Source organism: Myodes glareolus, chromosome 2, assembly GCF_982192425.1.
Source record: "Myodes glareolus chromosome 2, mMyoGla1.1, whole genome shotgun sequence".
Taxonomy (NCBI): Eukaryota; Metazoa; Chordata; class Mammalia; order Rodentia; family Cricetidae; genus Myodes; species Myodes glareolus.
In genome coordinates, this window is record NC_142027.1 from 126,344,967 (window position 1) to 126,363,825 (window position 18,859).

The 18,859-nt window shown below is 42.4% G+C and overlaps 1 protein-coding gene across 11 annotated transcripts in view; it reads right to left on the reverse strand.

The window, feature by feature from the left end:
• Hectd4 (HECT domain E3 ubiquitin protein ligase 4) overlaps positions 1-18,859 on the reverse strand; it is a 175,434-nt gene that overhangs the window by 62,588 nt on the left and 93,987 nt on the right. For 5 of the 11 annotated variants that reach the window (XM_048447438.3, XM_048447437.3, XM_048447434.3 and 2 more), the window contains exons 22-37: positions 18,533-18,679; positions 17,438-17,542; positions 16,511-16,674; positions 15,745-15,978; positions 14,115-14,307; positions 13,815-13,919; positions 12,866-12,954; positions 12,379-12,554; positions 9,105-9,240; positions 8,853-9,009; positions 8,598-8,764; positions 6,229-6,375; positions 5,079-5,263; positions 2,373-2,526; positions 872-1,152; positions 488-677 (exon numbers count right to left, since the gene is read on the reverse strand). In XM_048447438.3, coding sequence (XP_048303395.1) covers positions 488-677; positions 872-1,152; positions 2,373-2,526; positions 5,079-5,263; positions 6,229-6,375; positions 8,598-8,764; positions 8,853-9,009; positions 9,105-9,240; positions 12,379-12,554; positions 12,866-12,954; positions 13,815-13,919; positions 14,115-14,307; positions 15,745-15,978; positions 16,511-16,674; positions 17,438-17,542; positions 18,533-18,679 — 2,630 coding nt within the window. The remainder of the gene's footprint in view (positions 1-487; positions 678-871; positions 1,153-2,372; positions 2,527-5,078; positions 5,264-6,228; positions 6,376-8,597; positions 8,765-8,852; positions 9,010-9,104; positions 9,241-12,378; positions 12,555-12,865; positions 12,955-13,814; positions 13,920-14,114; positions 14,308-15,744; positions 15,979-16,510; positions 16,675-17,437; positions 17,543-18,532; positions 18,680-18,859) is intronic. The other 6 variants (XM_048447444.3, XM_048447443.3, XM_048447440.3 and 3 more) reach the window with 4 other exon arrangements.

The following is an 18,859-nucleotide window of genomic DNA, read 5'->3' on the forward strand; positions in this document are numbered from 1 at the left end:
ACAATGTACCCAACCACAAGGATGACTTTACAGATCACTCAAATGAAGAGAGTCACTTGTCTAAGTTCCCCGGCAAGCATCCCCACTGCCTTTTAAGGATAATTACATGTTTTTGTTTCCTTGTTGAGCCATTGTATTATTTATACTTCATTCAATTAATGTTTTAAAAACTTTCTTGTTTTCTGCCTTAGCTGAAGAGTGCCAACATCTGAAACACTGTGTTTCTCCGAGCCAGAGTCACTGCAGACCCCACAGGAGTGACACAGTGACTGGCTCACCACATGCTTGAGTTCTCTGCTGGCTTAGACAGGAAGCACCAAGTCATAGCTCACACTGAAGTTCTAGAGGCCTAGGCCTGCATTCAGGGGTGGCAGTGACAGTGTGTGCCTACTTGGGTTGTCAAGAGGGCTAAAGCAGTCACCATATGCTCAGTGGCTGTGACATGGGTGGTCTCTGGTGGCATTGCTACTATAGTCATTGCAGTCACCTCAGCAATGGCTGGAGGACTTCATGGGAGGATTGATCTTCCCGCTTGTGGATGAATATGGAGAGCTTGCCGTCCACTGCTTCACTCTCTTCTCCAGGATCTTTATCTCCTTTCAAGGGATTCTTAGGACTGGTTTTTGTCAATGTGGTATCAGGTTCAGAAGCAGTTGGAGAAAGAACCGTCTGACATCCTTAAAGCAAAAATCAAGGCCCACTCAGAAACACTGCAGCGCTGTTTGTGTAGTTCCCCACACATAAGAAGCTTCTCACTTCTCCCTCTCCCACTATCTCTCTCTTTATCATGGAACACACAGGTACATTTGGGGCCTGGCCATAAGCAGGAGCTGAGCTCCCAGCACCATCTTCCTTTACAAGCACTCCTCACCTGGGACCACATAGTCTGCTAGCTTGGCTAAGAGCAGAGAGGCGATCTTGGAGGCTGGGTCACTAGGGTCCTCTTGCTCACTGTTCAGGGAGGGGACAGAGTAGCTCCAGGGTGGGAGCTCCACATTCCCACAGTCCTCTACACTCATCAGAGGCAAAGCTGCACGGCACAGCTGAAGAATGATCAGCACTAGCTTTGGGGATGGACGCTGGTCCAGCAGGAGGGAGAGGAGTTTGGATACACAGGCTGGCTGGCTCAAAATGGCTTTTCCTATGTGGCTCCTGCAAGACAGGGAGAAAAAGAGTGCTATGCTAAGAAGGCATCATCCACAGACATCAGAAATGAGTGTTCCCTAAGTGAATCTAGACAAATCAGTGAGCTCAGACCACAGGAAGAAGACATGGACTTGATATTATAAGTGCAGAAAACGGCAGTCTAGAGCAAGCATACAATAAGCATTTATAAAACTAAACAAAAACACATGAAAAGGATGAGTTCCCCATCTTTTCTGGAGCCTCGAGCTCATGTGTCCTTAGGGTTTCAAGGAGTACCAAGGCTAGAAGCCCAAACTAGGAGCTATGCAGTTCTGCACTCATACCTTCAGAAAGCGTGTGCCAGAAGCAAAGCTGTCACAGTACTCCAGTTCCTAACACCAGTGACTTGCAACAGCTAAACCTAGTGGGCCAGCAAAAGCCAAAGAACACACAATCATGTACAGGACATGGGAATGCCCATGGAGTGATGTGGGATGACCCTTTGTATACTGTGAATATGTCTTATAACCATTGGTTAATAAAGAACCTAATTTGGCCAACAGCCACACAGTATAGTGAGGTGGGAAATCCAAGCAAAAATATAGGGAAAAAGAAGGCAGAGTCAGAGAGATGCCAGCAGTCACTGGAGGAGAAGATGTCAGAGCAATGCTGATAACTCATGGGGCACATGGCAATACATAGATTACTAGAAATGGGTTAATTTAAGAGTCAGTTAATAATAAGCCTGAGCTAATAGGCCAAACAGTTTATGGTTAATTTTTAAGCCTCAGAGTGGTTATTCAGGAACTAGTGGATGGGAGTGAAACCTCCAGTTAGAAATCACTCCTGTTTAAAGATATAGTGCAAAAGAACAAAGTAATTACAAGCCCTGACTGATTCGATGAGTGTGTGGTACAGAGAATGGAACCTGGCTGGGGTCTTGTGCACATCAGACACCATCAAGCTACCCACCAGCCTGGACTGATCCTTTACATTACTTTGAGATAAGCAAAATTTGGGTTTGAAATGCAGGTGCACATGCCTGCAAGGCCATGAACTGGTGCCATCAAATCATAATACGCTTCTAAATAATCCTCACATGTTGAGGCTAAATACTACGTCTAGATGACTTTTTTCTCAAAGCACCAGTATATCAAAAAGGTCTGGGAACTTAGATATTCCAACAACAGAAGCAAAAGTTACTCCAGCCACTGAAGGGAAACAGGTTGCTCCAGGGCCTTCCATACCTGGAGAGGTCATTGAGAAGACTCAGGACATCTTGCAGGGCATCGTTTCCAGCAGCCTGGTTGCCACAGCACTCAGTGGCTCGGGCAAGGTGGTTGGTGAGGAGACTGGACACCTGACGGGCCAGCCCTGAGTGCACAGCCTCTGTGGAGCCACCTTCAGAGGTAGAAAGAAGGAAAGGAAGAGCAGTGAGCACTGAAGCAGAGCATACCAGCCTGTAGGTATAGTGAGTGTTTCCTCTTAGTCTCCCTGCATGGTTGAGTCCTCACTCCCCATCTCCCTACATTAAAGCATCCGTTAGACTCATTTTATCTTGTTCAATATTCCATTAATCAGTCAGAGTCTCATTAAACAATATCTATGCATAACAGTAAATACTGAGGGAAGATCTTCTCATGAGAATAAAATACATTAATTCATGCCAGTCTGTTCCATAGAACAATGTAAGTACCTCCACTAGGGCCCAGGTTCCTGTCATGCTATCATTATTTGTCCACCAATTTCATTTGCCAGACCACAGTTCTTTTTTTAAGATTTATTGTTTTAAAATGCGTGTGTCTGCATACTGTCTGCACACATATGTGCAAATGTCAAACAGGCGAGAAAAGGAATAAGGTCTCCTGAAGCTGGAGTTACAGGTGGTTGTGAGTTGCCCAATTTGGGTGCTGGGAACTGTACTTTATCCTCTGAAAGAACAGCAAGCATTTTTCAGCTGAACCAACTTTCCAGCCCAAGACTACAGTTCTTAAGGGAACAATAACTTAACTCCTTTTCTATCTACTCTATAGTATAATAGGCTTTTAAGCAATAGAATACAGCCAGGTACACACCTTTAATTCCAGTACTTAGGAGGTGGAGGCAATTAGATCTCTGAATTCAAGGCCAGCCTGGTCTACATAATTAGTTCCAGGGTAGCTAGGGCTACACAGAGAAACCCAGTCTCAAAAGAATATGAAAAATAGAAAAAAAGAAAAAAAGGGAGACATTAGAATACAAAGTGAGGGTTTGCAAATTGGCTCAGTGGATAATCATGCTTATTGCCAAGCATTAAACCTGAGTTTAATGCCTGGGACACACATGATGAAAGGAAAGAACTAACTCCTACAAGTTGTCTTTTGGACTCCACATGTATACCCACATACACATATATGAACACAAATTAAAAAAAACAACTCACAAACAAATATATGTAATAAAAAAATAGGGTATGGTAGCGTACACATTTAATCCCAGCACTCAAGAGGCAGAAAAAGCAAGTTAATCTCTATAAGTTAGTTTGGTCTATACAGTGAGTTCCAGGACAGCCAGGGCTATATAAACCCCCACAAAAACCAAAAATACAAACAGAAAAGAAAACAAAAATTCTTTTTAAAAAAGTACAGTGAGCCAGGCAGTGGTGGCACATGGCCAGCACTTAATCCCAGCATTCAAGAGGCAGAGGTAGGTGGATCTCTGTGAATTAGAGGCCAGCCTGGTCTAGAGCTAGCTCCAGGACAGGCTCCAAAGCTACAAAAAAACCCTGTTTTGGGGAAAAAAATGTATAGTGAATGAATAGGCAGACAGACAGAGAAGATAGATACACAGACCTTGGACACTGAGGAAAACTACTCTTTAGTTAACTTTTAAAAAATTAAGGCCAGGGGAAGTAGAAAAAGACAAGATTTCCTGAGTAAATTGGGAGCATGGGGACCTTGGGAAGGGTTGAAGGGGAGGAGAGAGGCAGGGAGAGGAGCAGAGAAAAATGTAGAGCTCAATAAAATTCAATTTTAAAATATCAGCAAAAGAGTAAACTACAAAAAAAGTAATTCAAAAATATCTTTTAATAAAAGTTTAAAGTCTTCCAAACCAAAAAAAAAAAAAAAATTAAGACTAGGAGGTGGTGGTGCACGCCTTTAACCTGAGGCAGAGTTCAAGGCCAGCCTGGTCTACAAGAGCTAGTTCCAGGATAGCTAGGGTTGTTACACAGAGAAACCCTGTCTTAAAAAACAAACAATATTAAATGTAGCTGGGTGCCCTTTGATCCCAGCTCTTGGGAGACAGAGACAGGTGGATTTCTGAGTTCAAAGCTAGGTTGGTCTACAGTGTAAATTCCAGGACAGCCAAGGCTACAAAGAGAAATCATGCCTCGAAAAACGAAAAAAGAATAAGTAAGTAAGTAAATAAATAAATAAATAAATAAGATAATTAAACGTACGAGTTTTTTCCTGCAAGTATGTATGTGTACCATGTGTGCCTAGTAACCCCAACGTGAGAACAGGATGTCAGGTACCCTTGGACTGGAGTTACCTATAGATGTGAGTAAACATGCAGGTGCTGGGAATTGAACTAGGTCATCTGCAAAAGCAACACATACTCCCAACCACAAAGTCAACTCTTCAGCCCTTTAGAGTTAACTTTTAAAGTTGGACTGCACACCAAAAGTAGAATATGAAGATATCCTCTTTAAAATACAACGGTACAATCATTTCACAGAAATATGGAGACTGTTAGTACCATATAAACAATTTTAGAGAAATTATCTCAGTTTTGGGGCTAGCATCTTCTTTACTGGGCAGGATGTTACCTGGTGTGCCACAGGGCAGCTGTGAGCTTGCACAGAACCACACACATGTGAAGCCTTGTGAACTCATCAGTTGGTGAGGACCACCTGATTAATACTGCCTTCTCCTATGCCACCCACAGGAATAGAGAGGAGTCCCACTGCTCACCTTCTTCTTTCTCCCACTCCACACAGCGGTTAGCCAACACCTGAAAGGCAGCCCAGGCCATGGTGGCCACTTTCTGCTTCTTTGTCTGCTTCTCACTAGAGCTGGACTCGGTCTGACTGCTCAAGCTACAGAGTCGGTCCATGAGCTGCACAAGGCCACTGCGGACCAGGCACTTCTCTTCACTCCTGGGGAAGGGCAGAAATGGAATGAACCACACAACTGACAAGCCTTTGTGAAGATCTCAGGAAGGTTCAAGTTATTAGAGAGGGGTGGAATACATCGGTACTTTGTTTGCACCATTAGGTGCTACCATGTATATTCACCCAGGACACTTTTCCTATTGTGGTGAGCCCTTAGAGAAGGGCTTTCAAAATCAGGTTTGTTCATATAGAACAGCAACTCAATTATTGAGTCAACTCAATAATAAATAAAATAATTATCTGTTTTCAAAAAAGATTATTCATGTGTTTTGTCTCCACATTTATCCATGCACAGTGTGTCTGGTACCATTGGAGGCCTAGGAACTAGGGTTGTAGACAGTTGTAAGCCGCCATGTGGGTACTTGGAACTGAGCCCGGTTCTCTGGACGAGCAGCCAGAACTATTAACTGCTGAGTATCTCTCCAGCCTCCCCCAACAAGTAATTATCTTATTATAGGGTATTCAAATGAGTCCATGAACAGTTAACAGCTCCAAGGTACTAATTAAGTGATCCAAAAAGAAAATAATTGTACCAAGACAAAAAGGGATCCTTGCCGGATCTGCACAGTAATATAATCCTAACGGCAACATTTGGTTACACAGCAACTCAACTAAGGAACTTTAGACACATGCCAGTAGGACAGAATATTTAGAAGGTATTAGATAACCAAAACAAAACCAAACCCAATTATGACATTTTATTTTTACTTATGTGTATGCATTTGTGTCTAGTGTGATGAATATCGTGTGTGCAGGTGGCTGCACACATCAGAAAAAGGTTTTGGATCCCCTGGAACTCATATCCTCAGCAAGAGACATCTTTCTAGCTCCCCAAATCCAATTTTATAAATTAAAAAACACGATAAAACAAAACAGAAAAAAAAAGCCTTCTGCTTAGTTGAATACATTGAGAATAATCCACACTTAGCAAATGGCATGTCCGCACTCACCTAGTGTAAGGTATGGTACACAGGAGTCCAATGCTGTTTGCACAAGCAATAGGGTAACGAGCACACAGAGACACCACAGAGGTCATGGTCTCACCAAAGGCTTCCTGGACTTGCTCCACCATCCCACCACAGGTGAGCTCTTCAATTCTGTGAGACAAGAACCAATGTGCAATGAGGGAAGCACAAGAGCCCTTCCAAGAACCCAGTGCTAAGAATCCAGAGCTAAAAAAAAATCTTGGAGATCACCAAGCTGCAGAGCCATAGAAAAATGTTGGGAAGGATTCCCAAGGGTCCCTTAATAAGATGTTCCACATGTAGGAGGACCCCAGGTAATCTTGGCTTAGGGAAAGTTACAGAGGGTTACTGCAGGGTTCTTCAGACCCTGTGATAAAGCTAAACATACAGCAGTTTTAAGAGCAGGGAATGTATGTAATAATAAGCATGAGACATGTCTGTCATATCCTGGGAAGCACTGAGGACTGGAAAGGTAGTGACACTAATGCAAAAGCAAAGATCTAGACAGGTTAGACAGTATCTCCTTAAAGTTCATGCTCCAATTACAAGCAGAGGACAAGAGCCAGGGAAATGAAAAATAATCTTTTCCAATGAAAAAACACAATATGGGGCTGATTCTATTTCAATTAATATTAACTTAGAGCTCAAGTTATAGTTCTACTTACAAAGATTTGCAATGTAACACTGTCTATGATAACAAAAATAAACAAAAATAATGTAGAGTTTAAAAATAGGGAACTGGGCCAAGAGACAGTTCAGTAGGTAAAGGCCCTGTCTGCACAAGTCAGAATTTGCTTTCTGGAACATAAATTTAAAAAGCAGGATGTGGTGGCACCTTTAATACCACACTCCTATGAGGGTGAGGGTAGGGGGCAGAGACAGGACCAGCCTGAAGCCCATTGGTTGGCAAGTCTGGGGATGCACTGCTGTGACAGAAAATAGATCCTGCCTCATCAAGGTGGAATGAAAGAACTGAGTCTCAGAATTCTCCTATGACTGCCATACATAAACCATGGTTTTTGTGTGCCTGCCTGTACACATGCATGTCCACGCATACACACGGAACAGGGTTGTTGATTATGATATAGTCCCTGCTGTGGAAGCAGCATAGTGGAGACCCACAATTAAAATAAGAACAAACACTAAAATGTTATGAGATTGTTCGTTAGAATGTTACTCTTTTAAATTTTTTTTCATATTTTCAAAATTTTAATAACTGATATTAAAGACTGGCAAAAATGAAAATGGGGAAATGTTTATCAAAGTAGGGGTGGCTGGTGTCTGAACATTTCCTTCCAGGCACCCTGGAAATGTAGTCAGAGGCTTTGTCACAGGGATTGCTAACATGGTGGTCTCTGACCAACAACCAGGGAGGCCCAATGGACTGAAGCAAGACTTAACATCCAGTCTTTTAAGCCTCTACCATGCTAACACTGTTTCTAAAAAAAGGCACGAGCTTTTCTGGCTGACAGAACCTTCTCCGGACATTCACTTGAGCAGTCACGGACCCTCTGTTTGCTGGCTATTGCATCAAACACCACTAGAAGGCACAAGGCCCCAGTGGCAGCTCCAGCCTTTCCTGTTCTGCTGAGGGCCTCAGACCCCTAGCACGAAAAACTTCTCAAACATATGCCAAAGCCTTCTGAGTTAGAATCTATAATGATGATTTGAGAAATTGATCAAATAAAAATTATCATTAAAGTGTATAAAAGCATGGAGACTGCATCACTGCAGTTAATGCAAAACGAAAGAAAATAATGATCCTATGTGTCCATGAGTAGACACAAGTTAAGTATAAAAACCAAAGTCTTGTGGAACTTTTAACAATGAAGAAGCAGATCCCTAAGGATGGGCTGAAAAGACCATGATAATCAAGATGTACTGAGAAAACCAAACATAATTATAGGGACGGACAAACACGTAACATAAACTCATCTATGTGAAAACATCACACATGTATAGTTAAAGAAAGAGAATGAAGGAGCTGTGCATGTGTATACGGTTGATACAACAAACTCAAAAAGAACAGGGGCAATTTAGGATGGAAGGTGTGAAAGAGATCTTTATGTTCTGTTTGTATCCTGAGATATTTTCCAAAGTCATATACCACTATTAATATTTGAGGACAGTGGGTGGTGGTGTTTCATACCTTCAATTCCAACACTAAGGAGACAGAGGCAGGTGGACCTTTGAGTTCGAGAACAGCCTGGTCTACAAAGTGAGTTCTAGCACAGCCAGGGAAACACAGAGAAACTCTTTTTTTTTTTTCTTTTGAAGAACAACATTAGCAAATGCCCCTGTGTGCTTTGGCCCATGGTGGATAGAACAGTGTGAATTAAAGAGAAACCACTGACCTGGGTCCTCCCTGAAGAACCATTGTCACTGGCCCCACCAGGTGTGTCACTCCCCCAACTCGCACGGCAGCAGTCAGCAACTCCCGCATGTGCACCAGGGCCTGCTTCCGAGTGTTTCCCCGCCGCCACCTTGTCTGTGCAGCCAAAAGGAAGCTGCTACTAGACACCTGAAATGTACAAGAAGATGGACACTGACTTTCACAATCATATATGTTTCAGCTGCCAAAAGCCATTCATTTGCACGTTGTGACCTACCGCTTGGTCAGGGTTGGTACCAATGAAAGCAAAGAGTTGCCCCAGAAGGACGCTGTAAGTGGGCTTATCCCTGCTGTCCTCGATGGCCAGCGACTGCAAGAGTGTAAAGGAGCTACTGCGGTGACTGGTCACGTGACGACGTCTACAGAAAACAAAACTGTAATAAATGAGCAAACAACCATGCTCAGGGAGGCTGTCTGAACACTGTGTACTCTAAACATTGGGATCCTGCCTTGGCCAAAAACTTTTTACCTCTGATTTGCTCTAGTAAATTCCAAGTCTTCATTACCAATCATTTCCAGGTCAGAAGGAGCAGACATGCTTCGAAGGAAAACTGGCTGCCGGACAGCGTGAGATGCCACCTTTGTTTCTGAAGCTGACTTACATGCTGCAAGAAGAAGGAAAAATGCTTAACACTTTTGTCTGCAGAGAGGTACAGCACAGCTAAGTGTAATGGAAGCACCACACTAAGTGCATCTTCACTTTATGTCAGGGATCAGCCAGTGATCGAGCTAGCAGACAATACCCAACAAACTAAGTGGTAATTTTAAAAACCTAAATACGTGACTAAACTTTATCTTAGCTTGAAAATTTAGTCTTTTGTTTTTATTATTAAATTAGATTTCCAAAGAAAAAACAAAGATTCATTTAATAACTATCAGTGTTTATTTCATTTAAGTATTCTTTTTGTTGTTTTGAGACGGGGTTTCTCTGTGTAACCTTGTCTGTGCTTGAACTCATTCTGTAGACCAGGCTGGCTTCAAACTCAAGAGATCCTCCTGCCTCTGTCTCCCGAGTGCTGGGTATAAAGGTGTGTGCCATTATGCCCAGCTTCAATATAAGCCTTCCCAAAAGGAAGGGAGCTAGGGCTACAGCTAAGTGGTACATCATTTTCTTGGCATGCAGATGGTCTTAGGTTCAGTGTACAAGACTGAAGTGATGAAAAAGGTAAGAAGGCACAAAATGGAAACACCAATTCCTTTCCCTCCTGATCTTTTTTTTTTGTATTGAGATTGACCATGGCTACTGCATATTAATTAGGCATCCAGGCACTGATCCACTGTGCTTTATCCCCACATCCTTACAGAGTCTCGGCACTGCCTAGATTGGCTTTTGTTCTCTAGTTGCACAATTTGGAACCTGAATTTTTTTTTTCTGCCAGCCTCCAAATTTCTTCATTAAAATAAATGCAGAATCATTTATTTCAGAGACTGCCTTTGACTGTGTGTACTCTTAGGAATATTAAGCTGACTTTGGGCTATTTGAGTGACAGCTCTACTTTGATTATAGTTGTTGGAGAAAATACTACACTTGAGCTAGACCATGACTGTATTTTCCTGTTAGATAACCCATTAACAACAAGACAATGATTGCTTTATTTTTAATTTTTTAAAGATTTATTTCATTCTTAAATGTGTATGCATGTGTATGTGTATCCACATATATGAGTGTCAGTTTCTATGAAGGCCAAAGGAGAATCCCATCTCCAGAAACTAGAGTTACAGGTGATTGTGAGCCTCCTAACATGGGTGCTGGGGACTGAACTGGTATTCTGCAAGAGGAGGAAAGATTCTTAACAACTGAATTATCTCTCTAGTCCCATAGTTGTCTTATTTTACTTTTTAAATTTTTAAAAATATTTATTTAAATTCTTTAAAAATGTGTGTTGGTATTTGGCCTGCATGTATGTCTGTGTGAGGTAGTTAGATCTGCTACAGACAGTTGTGAGCTGCCATGTGGGTGCTGGGAAATGATCCCTGGTCCTTTGGAAGAGCAGCCAGTGCTCTTAACTGCTGAGCCATCTCTCCAGTCCCAAGTTGTTTTATTTAAAATAAATAACTAAATTGAGGGATTGGGGAGATGACTCAAACATTAAAAAGCTTCTCATAGCATCCAGAGAACCAGTATTCAGATCCCCAGAACCCATGTAAATGTCAGGTGGGTATGGTGGCCCCAGAGTAGGCTGGCTAGCAAGAAAGACTAGCCATATGGGTAAACTCTCGGTTTAAGCCAGAGGCCTTGCCCCAAGGAATAAGGTGAAAGAGCAATTAAGGATAATTCCCAACCTTAGGCCTCAAAGGCACAAGAACACGTGTACCGTCATACACACATATGAAAAGGGAGGGGAACTGAAATAAAATAAGTCAAAATTGTAGGGAAAAGTCCTTTCACATCTTAAGAGTAGGCAGCTTAAATCTAAAATATTGTAAACCTGTCTCTCAACTGCTACCAGCTTGTTATCTATGATTGCAAGCCCCCTGGAAAGCATCATCAACTTTATGGAGTGACTGAGGTTTCCATAAAAAAATAGGCTGCTTTAGCTAAACAAGGGCAATAGTGACCAGGAATGCATATAGTGGACCATGTGGATAACTATTTCCTTGGGAGACACATTTTCAAACCAAGAATTAAAATGTGACCTGGAAGAGGGGTCTGGAGAGATAGCTCAGAGGTTAAGAGTACTTGCTGTTCTTCAAGAAGACCTGGGCTGGTTCCCAGCATTCACATGGTGGCTTACAATCATTTGTAATCAGGGGATCCAATGCCTTCTTCTAGACTGCCAGCACCAGACACAGACATACATTTTGGTAAAGCACTCATATACATAAAATAATTTGTTTAAAAAAAAACTTTTAAACTTTAAAAAACTGTGATCTGGGGCTGGAGAGATGGTTTAGGGGTAAGAGTACCAACTGCTCTTTCAGAGGTCCTAAGTTCAATTCCCAGCAACTACATGGTGGCTCATAATCATCTACAATAAGAGCTGGTATCCTCTTCTGGTGTGTGTATACATAATAAATAAAGAAATCTAAAAAACCTGTCATCTGGGGATTTCCAGTAATAATTCATGGCAAGTCCTGCCAGAAGATCCTATATAATGAAAACCCAGTTTTGAGTAAAGAAAAAAGACTCAGTCTGGTGGTGGTGGTATACACCTCTGACCCCAGCACTTGGGAGGCAGGGGTAGGTGAATCTCTGTGAGTTCAAGGCCAGCTTGGTCTACAAAGCAAGTTCCAAGACAGCCAGGGCTGTTACACAGAGAAACTCCATCACTCTGTCTTGAAAAAACAAAAACAAAGATACATCAGGAAGGAAGGAAGGAAGGAAGGAAGGGAGGAAGGAAGGAAGGAAGGAAGGAAGGAAGGAAGGAAGGAAGGAAACAAAGAAGGAAGGAAAAAGACTGCCACATAAAAGACTCACAATGTTGATTACATAAATGCTTGTTACTCTGAAAAATAATAGCATGTGTAACTATGAAAACCATGAACTTAAAACAGGGAGCATGGAAGTACTGATTACATAAACACACGCCATTGCACTCCTCAGATGCCCCAGGAGGAACCTTCAAAGCCAAAGGGGATCCATTCAGGACGACTCCACAGGAATTAAAGTCTTAGAAGACTAAAAAGATAAGAGGCAAGAAGGAAAATGCTTATATTTCCTTTTTTGTTGTTCTAGAAAAACCCAGGAGTGGATTATTTAACAATAGTTGATGTCTATTTATGAACAGAGCCTGGAGCAGTACCAGGTGTCTCTGCTGGTGTCCCAGAGATGCTCCTGGTGAGGCCTGACTGGGCTGCAATGGTGACGTGCAGCAGCAGCTCGGCTCGGTTCATCAGACTCTTCACCAGCGTCTTTGTTTTGGCCAGGGGGTGAGAGGGCTTCTGAGTAAGAGAATTCACTTCTTGGAGGAACTTCTCCCTAGAGAGAGAGACCAGGGTGGGTTTAGTTGTTCCCCAGCTCACCCCACCCAGCCTTCAAGGACGAGGACAGGAGCTAAGCAGTTACCTAGTGAACACTGCTCACCTGCCCCTTCTCCATCCAACAGTTCTGTTTTTTTGTTTCAAATGCCTGTATTACTTTCTGAGCATTCAAAGATGAGCTGCGGACTTACCAGTAAGTAACTGAGTATCTGATGAACATACAACACAAAAAAACTAGCAAGAACTGGACCTGCAGTGTTCTGAGTACCAAGATGAGAAGCCAGTTTGAGAGTGAGTAACAGCACTAACCTCAGTGAGAGAACCATGTTTTCAAGATCATTTCCATCAAAGGAGACTTCCTTCATTGAACACAAAAGTTCTAGTTCTTTCATTTTGTTCTAAAGAAGGAAAAATCAAGAAAATATAGTATGCATGATCTGCAAGAACCAGGTTTACTATCTATCCATTTCTTAGCAGAACAGAAAGAAGTTAGGGTCCAACCACCACCTTTGGTCTGTGCACTCTGCTGCTGTTAGAAGTGATCCCTGCTTTTGTTTCCACTTTCCAAGCTGCAGGAATTAAATCAGTGCCTTGAACAGGCTGAACAAGTGCTCTACTGCAGGGCTATAGCCTCAGACCTAACTTTTTTGATACAGTATCTCAGTTTGTAGCAAAGGCTGACACCAAATTCATAGTCTTCCTGCCTTGACTTCTTGAGTGCTGGAATTACATACTTCTATTTGATAAAATTTAAAAATTGCATGGCCTATTTTCTGAGGACTTACGATTCAAAGTATATTTTTAAATTTTTGTTTTCATTTTTAAGATTTGAAAGCAAAATTTGATAATAATGGTACTATCTTTTCCTTCTATTTACTTATTTGCTTACTTATTACTGTGGGAGTGTGGGAGTATGTGCATGTATGCCACAATGCCTGTGTGGAGGTTAGAGGACAACTCCTCTCAAGACTGGGACTCTGGTTAGTTATTAGGCCTGGTGGCAAGCACCTCAACCCACTGAGAATCTCACCAGCCTGATAATGGTAACTTCTTTAGCCTTCTTCAAAGCTATTCAACCAGTTTAAAATCAAGGACTTGTATACTAACATGCCAATCTAGCTACTTTCACTTAACCTTTTAGAGAATGGGTATGTCACGCAGTGTATAAGGTTCCGGAAGAAACTACTTTCTCTGCATGCATGAGTGTGGAACCTTTGCTCTATAAGTGGTCCCCAGTGGAGACTCACAGTGCACTCACCTCATTAAAATGGTAATCATAGAAGAAAGGCATGTTGTTCTCCAGTTTGCCCTGCATGGCATCCTCAACCTCACTTTGCCACTTCTGCTCCAGTTCAGCCACACTCTAGGAGGGTTGAAAACACAACATGTACACAGATGCAAAACAAAACAAAACAAAACAAAACAAAAAAAACAAAAACGAGGACAATCTCAAAATTTGGAATCTGGGGTAACAGCTATTGAAAATTTATTTAACTTACCAAAAAAAAAAAAAAAAAACCTGTTTCCAATAGTTGATACATTCCTCCTTTTCACTTACCTGCAGCTGTCTCTCCATGGCATTGAGTTTCTTAAAGGTCTCTCCCATAATTTTACACAATAAATCATATTCCTCAGCATGTTCTTCCTGATATTGGAAATTGATCAGGGACTGCAGTGCATCAACCAAGTTTAAGTGCTTAATAACACAGGACACTACCATTTCCTCCATGACATCAGGCTGAATCACTTCTCTGTGGTGACAATGGAAACCAGTCAGGTGTATGGTAAACTTAATTTAACAGCACCATATGCAACCGGCTAAAAATCATAGGCTTTGACTCAAACCCCGATTTACCATAACCCTTGTATTATACTAGAGGAAGAGATAGTGGCAGATGGTATGTGGTAGCAATTAGCTTAGCATAGTAGCTGATAAAACTGACACTGGCTGATGAAGCTGAAGATCAAAATTAAAGAGATCTCCCTTAGTATATTTTGAGTTAGAGTCATATTACAGCTGGAATAAGTCTAAAGCTCTTGACCAGACGTTCTGGAAGCTGAAATAAACCTGAGCACAGTCACAGTCACATAAAAGTCAGATGACAGCTGGGCAGTAGTGGCACACACTTTTAATCCCAGCACTTGGGAGACAGAGACCAGCGGATCTCTGAGTTTTAGGCCAGCCTGGTCTATAGAGTGAGTTCCAGTACAACCAGGGCAGTTACTCTGTCTCACAAAAAAACAATCAAACCAAAAAAACCAAAACCAAAACCAATAAAAGTCAGGTGAGGCTACACATGGCTTTAGTCTCAAGGCTTCGTACAGAGACAGGAGGATCCAGGCACTTGATGGCCGGCATTGCCAACTGTCAAGCTTCAGTTAGTAAGAACCCATTTCAAAAGCAAGTGGCTGGGAGTGATAGAGCAGGATGCATATACTAGGTTATACAGAATACTGTTTATGGATCTGAGAGGGCTCAGTGGAGAAAGGGACTTGTTGTCAAGTCTAAGAAACCAAGTATGATTCCCTGGACACACATGGTAGGAGAGAACCAACTCCCACAAGCTGTCTCCTGACCTCCACACACGTGCTATTGTGTGCATAGGAAAGGGGAGACCCGTGAAAATGACTTCAGCTGAGAATAGCACAAGCACATTTGTGACTCTAACACCTGAGTTTGTCTCTTCCTTGGGAATCAGAAGTAAAGACATTTTACTACACTGTATGGAAAACAAAAGATGCTGAGGTCAGATGGAAGGTCAAATTGTCAGAGGAAAATTTAGAACTTGCCAAGTTTTACCAGGCATTGGAATTCCACAGGAAACATTTTAAAACACAGCTAACAGCCCCACCATTAGACCCTCAGTTTCAACAAGGGTGAAGTGGGGCTGCACACCAATATTGCCAGGGCTGCTTGGCTGTGACTGGAGAGCCACAGAATGAGAGCCACTGGCTGCAATGCTACCTGGTTGGCTCACTAAATACTCAGCTCCTGTCCACCACTAAACAAAAGGTTTTTACATAACTGAACTAATTTTTTTTATGGTGTCGGGCTTAAACCCAGAGACTTATGCATGATAGGAAAGCACTCCTCCATTCAGCTAACACCAAGCCCAAGTAAACTTAAAGTTCAAGGTTCACTAGCTAGACATAAAATGAAACATGGTCTCCCCATGATCTGAACATACTTTATACTTGGTCTAAACTGAGGTCGTGCACGCCCAGAAATTTCCCTGAGCTTTATCATGATCCCTGGAGGCAGCCTGATCCGAGGCAGGTCAAAGTAGTTCCCAACAGGAGGCACGAGGACATCTGAAGGGTAGGTAAATTCTCTGTCTTCTTCTATGGTCAGAGGCAGTGGAGAGGGACTCGGAGTAAGGGCAGGGGAGATAACACCATTGGCCTCCACCTGCCATTGGCACCTGGAAAGAGAAATGAAGCTCTTCACTCCTTCTTAACAAAGATTACTAGAAAGCCATTTGAGTGGTTGTAGCTACATCAGATACAAGAAAGCTCATATGATGTGTTCAGTATGTATTCAGCAAACCTTCTTCAAAGGCTACTGAGCACTTTGTGGAAGCTACCTCCTTTTTTTTTCCCCTGGGAATCTACATCCTTTCCAACATGTACTTAAGAAACCCTGGGGCTTCATAGTAAAAGCTGAAAGCATCACATGGTTACAATCCTCCATTATGTCTGATTTGCTCATCATACATCTACCCTACCTGTACAGTCTTTGAGCTGGAGAAAAACTCATGCAGTTCCAAGAAAAGTTAGCAAAGTAAGACTGAGAAGGCAGGAGGTGTCATTTTTATCCCATTCCTCAGATATAAGACACCAATGAGAGGATCAGGTAGTGGCACAATTAACTGAGAAATGCACTGAGTGCTGTTTACCAAATGAAGTCTACTTCTGTTTGTGGGCAAAAGTCTCTCCATGCAGACCTTCTGTTACCTTTGTAAAAGTTTGGACCGCAATAGTTCCTGACAGGCTTCCTCTTCTTTGGTAATTTCTGGTCCGTTGTACAGGATTCTTAACATGGAACAAGCTAACACAGACAGACCTAAGGCCAGGTCTACCAGGAAGGGCAAGCCTCCTGAGACATCCTCCGAGGACTCCTACAATGCACACAGAGGCAAACCACATGCACAGTCAGTGGACACTAGCAGAGCACTGCAAGCTGAACACTGGACCATCCCCACTGGGTTTCACAGAGCAGAACTGGGTACAGTACCCAACATCAGAAACAAAGGGTGGCACTGGAATGACCATTAAATGAGGTCTCAACACAGTTCTGGGGAGTGAATTTCACCTTAGAAACAAGCACAAACCACATGCAGAAAGCTAGGATGCTTGCTTGACTAGGTTATGCCTAGTTAAAGAAGAGTTATTCTGTCACTGAGTGCACTGAGGTTTCAGGGAAACACCTGCATACCTCCTGGGTAGCAGTCCTTTTTGCTTGATAAACAAAGGACAGAGACCACTGTGTCATAGGGTGCACATGCTAGCTGGCAGCTCGGCCTGAGAGGCGGAGGCCCTGTGCTGGATCAAGTTCAAGTAACCTTCAAGTCTATAGCATAACCCAAGGGGGAAGTCCAACTGCTTATGCCAATTGAGTGTTCCAGCTGCCTTTGCCCTGTAGGAATATGCTAGAGCCAGGTCACCTCTTCAGGCCTCAAAGAATCCTAGCCACAGGTTTCTGTGCTGCTGAACTGACTTTAGGCCCCATCTCCTTTAATTCCACAGAACGATCACTCACTCCTGCTAGGTTCCTATTTGTTGATGAGGAGACAAATGAAAGAGTGGCTCATATTTTGCCCTGTTTCCAGGGCAAATATGATCTATGTCACCAAGGCACACAGGACAGATTAGGTTCAGTACCTGAGCGCGAACTGTGCAAGCAAAGCCCCACATGGCTTTGTCAGGAGTGTTGTGCTCACGGCCACTTCTCATCTCAAAGGAGAAGGTGACTGTATCGCCTTCAACCTTAAGATTTAAGGAGGAAAATGAACTTTAAGAAAGACAAATAATTTCCAAGAGAGCGATGTATTTTAGAGAATGATTTTTGAAAAAAAAAATTTTTTTTGATATACATTCTTACTGTGAATTCATAATCCTCCTGTCTCAGCCTCTAGAGTATTGGATCACAGGAGTTTACCACCAAATCTCCGGCTTAGAGATTTACTTCATTTTATTAATTCATTTTTTTTTAAAGATGAGGTCTCTCTATGCAGCTCTGGCTAGCTGGAACTCACTATGTAGACCAGGCTGGCCTCAAACTCACTGAGATCCACCTGTGCTCTGTTCTCTCCCCTCATTTCTTCTGAGCCTAACTTGTGCCAAGAAGGAGGCAAAGAGCAGATCAAGATTTAGCTCACCCAGACTTCTGGGCAGACCATTGTCACTGGCTAATTAAAGTGTGCAACGCGCTAATTGTGTGTGCAACATACAAGCTCAGGAAACAAGCTAAGCATATTTGGGGTCAGTGAGCTTCTGATCCCTATTTGTGCTCTGGGCACACACCAGTGAGTAGCTCAAAGGCCCAGATTATAAAGCGTAACCCTACTCATATCAGTTTGAGAACTGATTGTTATTTCTCTTCAAAGGACAAATTCATTTAAAAACATTAACTCAAAAGTTTTAAATTTCAGCATAGTGTGATCCTTGTCCACAGCAGGACTCTGGGAAGGACTAGCAGCCTAACCCTCAAGGGAAGAAGTAGCTATGATAGCTGCTGACCACAAAGAACCCTGTGGATGGATTCAATCTCTAGCATGGACAAGGGTCTGATGTTCTGAAAGCAAAAGGAGGGTAATTCTGAAGAGAAATGGGAAAGTTGTAGGTCTAACAACGTGGAACCTCCCTAACTAACTAAAGTCCCCATGGCAAAAGCTTTCTGGGGTTACAGTTAGTTCGTGGCCCATGAAGTATGGTCACCTTTCTTTTCTAGAAAGAGGTTGTGACTTGATACCATACCTTCACCAAGTCCTTCGGCCAACCAGTTCCTAAGACACTACGGCTGCCATATCCCAGAGTGTTGCCTCCATACTCAGCAACCTTCCTACTGTTTGTGTTAGGCCCCGCGTATATCACCAACTTCAAAACAGAAAATAGACTGTTAGACTGTAAAAGAAAAACAAAAACAACATCTACAAATAAAGAGGCTGCAGAAAATATTTGTAAAAAACATAAACATAACTAGATAACGGTGTCATTATAATATAACTAATAGATCTTCATATTTAAGGCCTAACTGATACAAGTTTGGAAGCAATCATCTATTGGTGTTTATAATAGAGCCAA